Source organism: Phytophthora infestans, genomic scaffold (genome assembly GCF_000142945.1).
Source record: "Phytophthora infestans T30-4 supercont1.67 genomic scaffold, whole genome shotgun sequence".
Taxonomy (NCBI): Eukaryota; Oomycota; class Peronosporomycetes; order Peronosporales; family Peronosporaceae; genus Phytophthora; species Phytophthora infestans.
The window spans coordinates 550,296-561,856 of NW_003303692.1; the positions used below are offsets into that span (position 1 = coordinate 550,296).

Sequence of the window (11,561 nt, forward strand, 5' to 3'; positions counted from 1 at the left end):
TTTTACGTAAAAGCACAACACTGAAATCTAGCTGTACGACGATCGTTCGCTTTTGACTTTATAAAATTGAATGCTACATCGACCAATGACTCCTTCTCTGTCGTGTGCCCTGGCGAGGCTTGTGCACACTTCAATGTACCAGTGCTTTAATCCAGTGCCAGCAGTCAACTTCGTCCTGTCGAGAAGCGATCCTTGAAAAATACTGTTCTCAGTTGACCAAAACTTCAACATCACGCAACGTTCACGATACATCAACGAACGAAGCGTCATACGTGAAGAAATTGACAGTCAAGCACTATTTGGACGCACTAAAACATAACATGTAAATCTGAATAAAAAGCGACTTTGACATAAGAACCAGCTTTAACTTGAAAAAAAAAATCCTATTTAATTGGATCAAAAGATTGTCTCGTCTCTGTAATTAAATGATCTGAAATCTCATCTTCGATTCGTCGCCGAAAGGACACTCTGTCGTTGCATTGCAAGTAACGTACAGTACCCACCTTAAGTTGATCTTTGAGTTGACGACACGCCCAACGTATGACGCTCCACCCATTCGTATGCAGTTAGTTGACCGATTGCATTCCGTCTCCTTGCAACTACAACTTGTCTGTCTCACTTGCTGCCTGGTCGCGTTGGAGCTCCGCCTTTCGGCAATAGAAACATGTTGAGGACGTCTCGATTGTTGCCCAGGAACTCAAGGACTTGACTCTCCACCAACCTACGAGTGGACGGCTCCAGAGAGCTACCACCACGTCCTACACGCTCCTGCGCCAATGCCATCGCCCCCTTCGTATCTCCAGTCTCTCTCATAAACGCTACTGCATCGTCTGCAATAGCGCGGACGCCGTCGTCCTTGGCCAAGAGCGTACGCAGTTTAGTACGGAAAGCTGGAAAGCGGTCGTGGTACAACGCATTGGCCCACGGGTCTGCGAAGAACGAGACCCAGTCGTGCACTTTACCGGCCGAATACGAAGCCAGTGCACTGTTTAGATACGCTTCATGCAATCCCACAAGGTTCTGTAGATCGCGGACGGGTACAGGGACGTCTCCCAAGTATTCTAGTCGATTCAGTACTCCTACGTCATCAAAGAGTAGACACGTGTACCGAGACGGTTTGGTGGCTCCGCTAGTAGGGCGAGAAGGGGCGTGCGTGTCCGTATCAATGAGATTTACGTCTGTCGTTCGCGACGCGGTATTTGTGGGCAGCGATTGTAGTGCCAAGGTGTTAGTAAGAGTTGGGATGCTTATCTGTACGTAGAATTTGCCACCGAGTACCACAGCACTTCGAACCACAGGAAGTTCCATGTCTGGAGGTGGAACCATCCACGTTTTCGACGGTTGTGTAGGTAACGGATGCACTTCTGAAGGCTCCTGAGTAGCCATTGGATCAAGCAACTGAAGCAGCGATTTCGCGAGTAACTCGCCACCTTCGCGGCTGCTGTAGTGTTCGTGTAGTTTGGCTGACATAAATCGTCTCGAAAAACGGCATAACGGTCCAGCACCCAGCACGTGTGCGTCGGTTGTGCGCATATGTCCATCCACAACCAAACGGCCGTCGTATACAAGACCACTTTCGTTTATAGCACGAAAGACGTCGGCGTCTGAGTCATTATGCTGGCAACAAAGCAGCCACGAGCACGGTATCAACTCTCCATCAGCAATAGAATCATCGCCTGGATTTTTAGATCCTTCTAAAGCCAAGACGCGGACACCTTCTAGTTCGTCATCGTTTCCAGATTTCGTTTCGATAGCAACAATCTTGGTAGCTGTATGAAGTGTGACTCCACTGTTAGCATACTGTTTGTCCATCTCTGACCGGACCACAATATCCTCAAAGACACCACTTCCGTTGTCTCGTGATGAAGAAACATGATGAATACGACTGCCATTAATCCCTCGAATAAGCAAAGCCTGGATCACTTGAAGCGCCAGCAATGAACTACCATACACCACAATGGAGCCTCCAGTCGTTGCCTCTTTCGTGCTTAATACAGTGTGGAGTTTTTGAGCTGTTGGTACGTCTCCCAATATCATCATTTGTTTCGGGATAACTGGAGGAGAATACATTGCAGCCGTTGTGGTACCGTCACCAAAGCCTTCGTCTATGAATCGTGGTGGCTTCTTGAGTGACGTACATGTGCCGTCTTGAAGCCCCGTAGTAAGCGCGAGGTAGTCGTATGGAATACACGAGCCATCTTGGAGAATCACAGCTCGAGTTTCGCGATCTAGACGCACCATTCGACTCTCAATCACTCGTACATGAGTGCGCAGACTGAATTGCTCCAACTCTATAGCTGTAAACAAGCTCTTCTTGGCAAAATCCGAAGCTCGGGGAGTCAGGGTATCGTCATCACTTTCATCCATTGTTGCCACGGTCAAACCATGCGGAGAGATGAGCGTTAAGTTGGAGAAATACAGATACGGAGTCGCTAGAAGGCGAGCTAAGCAGCTCAATGCTGCGTCTGAAGCGCCTACAAACACGACGCGCTGGTTGACAGTCATCTTCGGTTCAGACAGCAAGCGTTTGGGCAGCACGAACAGCGCAAACGCAGCACAAACTGCCGCTCTACGTACGCGCTCTCGTTCATCCTTGACGTCGTCACTCACTTCCTCAGTGTCTTTTGTGGCAGGGAGTAGTGTTTTCCTTGTATTTGTATGCGCACCACGTCGTGGAGGAGCAAGCACGAACTCCTCGAGCGCAGCACTGAACGTTGTCGACGTTAAGTTGCTCGTGCTGGTTCCAAGACCCGTCGGGACTTGGTAAATGAGGCAAGTTTTGCGGAAAAGCCTCATCAACTCAAGTAAGATGACTCGCGAACAAGACGCGAATATAGGATTTAGAATCAGATGACGTACAAATGCCAGATCTTTGGCACGGTGAAACTCCATGCGTGCCACTCGGTCGATATCGAAGTGATGAGGCAGCAAAGTCGCCACTTCTGGCTGTCGAGCGAGCGCCGCCAACCCAACGACTTGTCCGTTGGCACGTACGATAAATGCTGTGTGTCTTGGCGAGTCTTCCAGATCGATTTCAGCCTCTTCATTGGCAGCGTCAAGCTCTTGATCGAGTGCTCGACGCGTTTGCCGGTTCAGTCCCGCCATTAATGGGGTTAATGCTGCGCTTTCGGCACTTGATAGCAAGCGCTGGACGTCGATCTGGACAGATTGAAGGACACCGCGGCCGTCGCTTGTTTGAGGACAGAAGAAGGAGATAGCGTCGCGATGTAGTACATACAGAGCATGTGTGAAGGCACTGGCTGGTCGCGCTGTAATTCGCGAGAAGAAAGCGAGACAAGGGGGCTCTCGTGCATGTGTCGGTAGTGTAAGTAAGCAGTAGTCACGCGTTGGGAACGTAGCGAACGCAGCTACCAGTAGATCGGCCGAGGAAGACCGCTCGAAGGCGTCGTCGCCCACACAAAACAAGGTGATAGCGAAGCAGTTGGAGTGCGCTTCAGCTCGTGCCAACTTGGAGAGATTCTCCGCTCCTGTGCGTTGTAAAACGCGAGCTTCAACGTCAGCACCACGTTGAATAATGGGCGCTACAAACGCCTTGGCAATCAACGACGCGGGCTGTAATCCGTCCGCACGGATAATCTGTACCGGTGCACCGTTCTCGCCGTGATATGCCTCAAACGCAGCTAAGACTCCATCGCTATGCGCATGGAATTGCTCTAATCTCGTACGTAACGTCTCCTCCGTGTCATCACTACGTTGAATAACACGCGCCTGTACCTCGAAAGAAGGTGGGTTGAACTCGACGTGGTACGTTTTGCCAGTCTCGGGGTCCACGCGACGCCCCGCAATACGACGGATTACTTCTTCATCGGGAACATCCAACACCAACACGCAATCAGGAGCAGCTTTCCCTCCACGAGCTGCAAGCAGAGCCTCTGCTTGCGTAGCCGTGCGAGGGAATCCGTCCAGTAGCCATCCTCTGCTCTCACAATCAGGTTGAGTGATACGCTCCAGCACCACATCGACAATCAGTTCGTCCGGTACTAACTGTCCGCCATCCATGAAGCCTTGAGCTTGCATACCCAGCGGGGATTGCTCGCGTATAGCTTGACGTAACATATCCCCCGTGGACAGATGAACCACATTCAGTAGCGCGACAAGCTGTTCACATTGCGTGCCTTTGCCACCTGCAGGTGGACCGGAGATCACCAGCTTTGGTGGTGTCATCTCCCCGCGATTTATCAAGTATCGCAGCTTCTGGGCTGTCTTGATGGTGCGCGTTTGTTCAGAGATAAGCTGAGCCACTGCATGTTTCGACTGGAGTCCATTCACAGTAATGACCTTAGCTTCCGAGTCAGGAACAGTAAAGGCAGCTAGAACAGAGCCTAAATGTTTATGGAATGTAGCCAGACGTTGGCGAATGGTCGTCTCCGTGTCGTCGCTGCGTTGAATCAGGCGAGCTAAGACGTCTTCGTCTTGAGGCGGCGGGTTGAACTTGAGGTGGTACGTCTTGCCCGTCTCTGGGTCTACGCGACGGCCAGCGATACGTCGAACCACCTCGTCGTCCGGGACGTCCAGTGCGATGACTGCGTCCGGACAGAAGCCTGCAGCTAGCAGCGCTTGAGCTTGAGTCGCAGTACGTGGGAACCCATCGAGTAACCAGCCTCGACTGTCGCAGTCTGGTTGCCCCAATCGCTCTAGAACGACGTCTACGATTAACTCATCTGGTACAAGTTGGCCCGAGTCCATGAAATGCTGAGCCTGGACGCCTAACGTAGAGCCACACGCCACAGCAGCACGTAGGAGATCACCAGTCGATAAATGTAACACGTTGAATGCCTCAACTAGCAGTTCACATTGAGTGCCTTTGCCTCCAGCTGGTGGTCCAGCGATCACAAGTCTAGGAGGAGTGATCTTGTCAGAGTTCAGTGCTGTGATGTTGCCTTTGGCGAGGTCATTCAGTGCACTTAAAGCGAAGTTATCTTGCAGTGTGGATACGTCGATCTGGTTGGAGATTGCTAACAGACCAACGGCTCGACCCTGACCAATAGTGGCAGCTTCAGCGATAAGACAGACGTTGTGTTCGTCCTGGACGTGAATGAGTTCGGCTAGAAAGTAGTCTCCAAACGCAGAGGTTACAGACTCAGCTTGAGCTGTTAGAATCGGCTGCAAGTCGTCGTGGTCTTCGACTCTGGCACGACGCACATGTACAGAAGGGAAGAAGGCGTCCACCTTGGCTTGGTACACTGTAAACTTACTGAAAGTCTTGGCGTTCTTAGCGAATTGCTGCTCGAGTCGCTTATTCTTAACTTCCACAGACGTCGATCGAGTTGCCACCCGTTCGAAGAACTTGGCTAACGCTGGTTCGGTCTCTGTGACGTTGACGTCTTCAGGTAGAACGAGCAACACACTTCGCTTATTCACCAACGTGGCAAACATTGCGTGCAACAAATGCTTGAGTACTGGCGGTCGAGTGGCAGCCCCTACAGTCGCTTGACGTTGGGCAAAGTACGTCAAAAACAGGAACGATGAAGCCTATGTAGTATACATATTAGCATGAGAAGTGTGGTTGGTTTTAATGGAGAACGTACCTGTGGCAGCTCGAATTTGTGCTCGAGGAATGCCGAATAACACGCTGCAGCGTTTAATTCCCCCGGTGGAGAGCTGTCGAAGGCGGCAAAGCCTAAAACACGTTCGGGTCTCGTCGGATCTGTTGCTGTGAGTGCCAGAAACGACGTCTCGATGACGGCGCCCAACAGCGCGCGACCGAAATACGACCGACGAGCCTCTTTAGTGGGCGAATCCAGCTCGAGCACCCCGTTCTGATCGCCATGTTCACTGCGACGGATAGCGTAGAGCTCGGCGTGATCCATCCCGATGCTCAAGTGAATAATGAAGGGTCGACTGTGGCTTTTCATGAGAAGGCGTTTCGTTCAACCCTGTGTACATTTACTTTACATACGTGTTGCACCCACTCTACGGAATCTCGAGACTGCTTTCTCGCATGGAGCCACGTAGGACTTCGAGTTTGTCGCGGACGTACCACAAAACTTCGGGGTTTTGTAATACCAGCTGCTCGAATCTGTTATAAGTGATACCGGTCGTGTTTTCTGCCTGAGCTTGACGTAACGCGGCTGCAACACTCGCTTCAGAAACGCCGTAGAAGTTGCGTTGGAAGCGAAGTAGTTGTTCCAGTTCAGAGGCGTCGATGACTCCGTTGTTATCAAGATCATAGAGACGGAAAGCGAATTTCGCCAAGGCGTCGTCTCCCTCGTTGATATTCTGCGGGTTTAGTGCACGTAGAGCCAAGCACAATTCCCGGAAATCGATGAGCCCACTGTCGTCTAAATCAACGAGGTCGAAGAGCTGATCAACGATCACAGGATCGTCATTAGGGAACAGTGCACGTAGCTCCTGCATAGATAAGTGGCCGTCCTTATCAAGGTCGTGGCGACGGAAGTAGCCCACCAGGCGATCTACGTCACCTCGCTTTAGTGCCGTTAGCGAGATCACTTCACCCACGTCTGTCAGTGGTACGACGTGTTTTGTGGCGTAGTCTCCGACACGCATCAACATGGCTACATCTTCAAAAGCGTGGTTCGTTGTGGGAACTCCCAGCGCTTTGGCCATTACCTCACGCACATTAATAGCGTATAATTGAGGGTCTTTCCGTTCTCGCTCCGACGGGTAGTACGCTGGTAGAATCTCCACTTCCAATCGGTTGTACACCTGACACAACACACGTAACGCCAAGTACAACCCAGAAACCCCAGGTGGCCAACTCAAATCGAAGTGTTTGTAGGGGTACCGTAGTACAACCGGCTGACACGGTACACCTGAGACGAAAGACCCGACCTTGAATTTACACAGTACCGTTTGATTCGATGTAGTGCCTTCCGGGAATACAAGAAGCGGAGGCTTACTGGGATCAGCAACATGTGACGTGATGTCATTCATCGCTCTTCTACGTCCTTCGGGTGTTCCTCTGTCGATCAGAATCGGTTGAATCATCTGCACGATTCGACTGATCAATGGGAGGTTAGCTACGTCCGTCTTCATGGCGATACTGGGCGATAGCAACGTGAAGATGTAGAGTCCGTCGAAGAAGGTCAAATGGTTGCTTACGATGACGCGTGGCATGGCATGACGATTAAAATTCGGAGGGTATTTCACTGGAACCCAGTAGTAACCCACGATGAGCATCAGTGACCGTAGCAGATACGGCACAGGCGAACCGACGATACGTCTCCAACGTGGCAGAGGTGGACGAGCTCCAGAGTGAGCGTCCAATGGTTTGTACCCAATGAGAGCCAAGTGACTTACGATGACGAGTAGAATGCCCACACAGAGTAGCAGTACGAAACGAATGAATGGGACTCCTAAGAGACACAAGATGGTCATCTTGGCCTTCTCGTACGTGTCCACCGGTGTCGTGTACGTGAACGGATTGTGCTTGATAGTGGAGGCCCCACAACTGGACGAGGCGGTCACGTAGACCCCACCTGCTATCGCCGCTGACTCGGACGGTGAGACTTTGACCCCCATGTCGATTGCATGGGACAGAGGCGGCTCGAGCTGCTCCAATGCTGCGTATTCCGGCTCTCGCGAAGGAGGAGGAGAAGTGGAGGCTTGTAATAGCGCGGTGGTGCTCATTTCTTAGCGACCAAGACAGGAATAGAGGCGATTTGTTCGTTGAATTAGAACTCGGTGCGTTGCTTCCGACCTTGGACTCCAATCGACGAATGACCAGCTGATGACGGCGGTTCTGGCAGAACGCAAGGCCAAGACCACTGCATCCGGAAACATGTATCCGCTCCGAACTTTTCTGCCTGCTTTGACTTGTTATTGCGATAAAGATGGTTTTGGCTCTGTTTTGCTACTCCATACAACAACGAAGGTTTGACATTGACATAGCTGATATAATCGTGATAGCCCATTTAGACCGTAATTTGTTCTAAAAGGTTTGTGAGTTCATTACATGTACCTTTTCTATTACAAAGGGCGGCACAATGTGCCGATGTTATGGCACGCTGTACCACTGGAACTCTGAAAAACCTTTGCGGTGACTCTTTGTTTGTTCGGGAACAGTATTACGGCGCTTTTAACTACATGTAGTCGAGTGGGATCTTGATCTTGACTGAGTGTTTAAACGCGCACAACGCCGTACACAATAGAATCGGAGTCCGATTCTATTGTGTACGATTATTGGACTAATTTGCCTACAGAATTGACTTTATTTACGCTTAGGAAAAACGGCAACGAAATGTAAAAATGCTGGCATTGCTTAACGCCTGCTCACTACCCGCTTACGCGCTGCAGGCTCTAAAAGGGCAGTTCACCCGAGATGACGTCGGCACGGCCAATGACGTACACCTTGGCTCCCAGTTCGGCAATCTTCTCATGCGGGAGGATGTTGCGGCCATCAAAGAAGAAGGCAGGCTTGGTCATGTTCTCGTAGATCTTGGCGTAGTCCAGTGTCTTGAACTCGTCCCACTCAGTCAGCGCAGCGATAGCGTGCGAGTCCTTAGCGGCCTCGTACGGATCATTGTACACCTTAAGCAGCTTGTCCATCTGCGGATGGCTGGTGCTGTTGACGCCCTGGTATTCGAGCTCATGCATCATGTCTTCCAGCTTGACTTGAGGGTCGTACACAGCCACATTGGCCTTCTCCTCCAGCAGATACTTGACGATCGTAGCGGCAGGCGTCTCACGCACATCGCCAGTGTCTTTCTTAAAGGCAAACCCGAAAATACAGATCTTCTTGTTCGTCACCGTGTTAAACATACGACGGATCATGGTCGTAGCGAAGCGAGTCTTCTGATACTCGTTCATGGTGACCACGTGGCGCCAGTATTCGGCCACTTCCGGCAAGTGGAAGCTCTCTGCCAGGTATACTAGATTCAAGATATCTTTCTGGAAGCACGAGCCTCCAAAGCCGACCGAGCAGTTCAAGAACTTGGCGCCAATACGGTCGTCCGCACCAACCGCACGAGCCACTTCGTGCACATTCGCGCCGGTAGCTTCACAGACGGCCGAGATCGAGTTGATACTCGAGATACGCTGAGCCAGGAAGGCGTTGGCCACGAGCTTCGAGAGCTCAGAGGACCAGACGTTCGTGGTGATGATGCGTTCGCGCGCGACCCAGTGCGCGTACACGCTCACGAGCTTCTCGACGGCTTGGTGACCTTCGGGAGTCTCGGCTCCACCAATCAGAATACGACTTGGCTTTTGCAGGTCGTCAATAGCCGTCCCTTCGGCTAAGAACTCGGGGTTAGAGAGCACCTCGAAATTAAGACCCTTCGAGTTCGCGCGCAACACGGCCTTGATGCTCTCGGACGTACGCACGGGCACGGTGGACTTCTCGACGACGATTTTGCCCTCCGTAGCCACGTCTGCGATCTTCCGTGCACAAGCTTCGCAGTTCTTCGTGTCGGCAGCGCTGCCAGCGCCAATACCGCTGGTCTTCGTGGGTGTGTTGACACACACGAAGATGATGTCGGCTTCGTTAATGTACTTGTCCAAGTCTGTGGAGAAGAAGAGGTTCTTGTTGCGACGTGCGTCCACAAGCTCTTTAAGTCCGGGTTCGTAGATGGGGATGTCGTCCGGCGTGTTCCATTTGGCGATCTGCTGTGCGCTCACGTCCACGACGACCACTTTGATGTCTGGGCAGTTGGCAGCGATCACGGCCATGGTGGGACCACCCACGTAGCCAGCGCCCATGCAACAAATGGTCATTTTAAACTCAGACATGGTTGATATAGAAATTAGTCTTCTGGCGTCTTAAGTGCTCGGAGCGGCGACTTGGATGGCACGTGGCAGATTCAATAATGTGTCCTGGGATCTGGGGCGACGGTTTGTCGATGTGTGGCAAAGTTAGCTCCAAACTTAAACTGAGATGTGATTGGTTTACTTTTGAGCGAATGAGAGGCGGAAATTCCTGGCCGATCTTAGGCTAGAACAGCAATATGACGACGACAAACTGAAGCGTGACTCCATGTATTAATAGTTTGAGAGTTCGTGAGGAGCATACATTTTGCCATACGGTTGGATGGTAAGTGTATGTTGGGATCACTTTTTAGACTGAAGTCTGGTTTGGTCCCCCCTCGGACCAATCATACCACGGACATAATCACAGAGGAGGTGGATTGCAGCGCAAAAGCACAAAATTTACTGGATATGTTACCTGCACACTAAACTTGTAGCCCATGCACTTAGACGCATGGATCTCCCGCCGGCCATCTCGACTATCTTCCTACGGTAGTTTGCGCTGTAAAGGGTCTCAGCATACACAATCTGAAGTTAATCCCATCTGTAAGCACTTCAACGAGGTCGGGCTGTCGTTTTTCGCCTGTGTTCCGCATGGTGAGCCCGATGGAAGGCGCTCGCAACTATTTTACTTCGAAGTACATTGCATTTAATTGAAAAAGAGGTCCTTCAAATCACCCAGACAATTGGCACAAAGGCGTCACGTACGTCGAGCGGATGTTTTATCCAGAATGAGGAAAGACTGATCACTGAAACAGTGTCTGAGTCAATTGTTGACAACAGAATCCAACGTCATCCGACGACCTGGCGTAGATTGATTTCCATGCTGTACATGTTTATAATACAGAGGTGTACACTACATGTACATGTACTTGGAATGTATGTCTTAGTTCGTAATACATTATCGATTGGCGCTGATGCGCCTTGCGTCACGCAGGTAATCTCCTGATTCGGAGCAAAACGTAATTTACACTACTGTCACCGGACATTCGTGTATTATATGTGCTTGTTTCCGATTCTCGATTCTCTTGACGCGATGAGCTCGTGCTCGGAATTCCTTGCCGGAACCGGCCTCTTCATCTTCAACGGTGTGGACTTGCTCGCGGGTATTGCGCTCTGCATCTACAGCTGTTACATTGGCTCGAGCCACTATGCTCCATTGTGGTTATATGGTGCGTCGCTGTCCGAATTAATCGGTTCTCAATGTCTAACCATTTATATCCAGTCCCCTTGTTGACAATTGGCAGCGTTCTGATAATCGCGTCGCTTATGAGCGGCTTCGGACTCGCGTTCCGAAGCTGTTCTGGATGTATGGCCCTATCATCCGACGTCTTGCTTTGGATCTCACTGGCCGAACTTGGTTTGGCCGTCGTCATCTTCACTCAAGGAGGGGCCATAGACAACTTCTTACGTGAACACAGCAGCGAACTCAAGCTCAGGTATGTTTTGGTTGTCTCTTGATATAACTATGAAAATGCAGCTAACAATTTTTGAATAATTATTCTCTTTGCAAATAGTGGAGAGGAATTGGCGCAGTACGAGCGCCACAAGTTCTATCCGGCGTGCGCTCTGCTGGCCTTGTGCTTGATGGAAGCTCTACGTCAACGCTACAGTACGACGCTGCACAACGCACGTCTTCGTCGTCAACACCAGTACGAATTGCTGGCTTAAATCTACCATTTACCCCTTCATAAAAAGCAATATGTAGGAAAGATCAAATTATATTAGCGAGATTGTCCTTTCACTAATGAATCGTGTTTCGATAGCCGTCGTCTGTGTGGCCATCACACGAATTTATACCATCGGGCTTAACAATTTCAGACGTGGCCGCTCTGGGA

At 50.8% G+C, this 11,561-nt stretch overlaps 4 protein-coding genes across 4 annotated transcripts; 1 reads left to right on the forward strand and 3 right to left on the reverse strand.

Annotated features, from left to right (window-relative positions):
• Nucleotides 1–615: 615 nt before the first annotated feature.
• Nucleotides 616–5,831, reverse strand: PITG_18373 (adenylate kinase, putative; the record flags this gene model as incomplete). The annotated part of the gene is made up of 4 exons (XM_002997773.1): nucleotides 616–1,650; nucleotides 1,714–2,609; nucleotides 2,667–5,493; nucleotides 5,550–5,831. 4 exons carry the CDS (start codon nucleotides 5,829–5,831, stop codon nucleotides 616–618), a joined length of 5,040 nt encoding a protein of 1,679 aa, XP_002997819.1.
• A 103-nt stretch (nucleotides 5,832–5,934) lies between these two features.
• Nucleotides 5,935–7,611, reverse strand: PITG_18374 (lysophosphatidylcholine acyltransferase, putative; the record flags this gene model as incomplete). The annotated part of the gene is made up of 1 exon (XM_002997774.1): nucleotides 5,935–7,611. One exon carries the CDS (start codon nucleotides 7,609–7,611, stop codon nucleotides 5,935–5,937), a length of 1,677 nt encoding a protein of 558 aa, XP_002997820.1.
• A 669-nt stretch (nucleotides 7,612–8,280) lies between these two features.
• On the reverse strand, nucleotides 8,281–9,770 carry PITG_18375 (UDP-glucose 6-dehydrogenase; the record flags this gene model as incomplete). Its single annotated transcript, XM_002997775.1, has 1 exon — nucleotides 8,281–9,770. One exon carries the CDS (start codon nucleotides 9,706–9,708, stop codon nucleotides 8,281–8,283), a length of 1,428 nt encoding a protein of 475 aa, XP_002997821.1.
• Nucleotides 9,771–10,759: 989 nt separating this feature from the next.
• Nucleotides 10,760–11,394, forward strand: PITG_18376 (uncharacterized protein; the record flags this gene model as incomplete). Its single annotated transcript, XM_002997776.1, has 3 exons — nucleotides 10,760–10,895; nucleotides 10,949–11,162; nucleotides 11,241–11,394. The coding sequence occupies 3 exons, from the start codon at nucleotides 10,760–10,762 to the stop codon at nucleotides 11,392–11,394; spliced, it is 504 nt and encodes a 167-aa protein (XP_002997822.1).
• Between the last annotated feature and the right edge of the window lie 167 nt (nucleotides 11,395–11,561).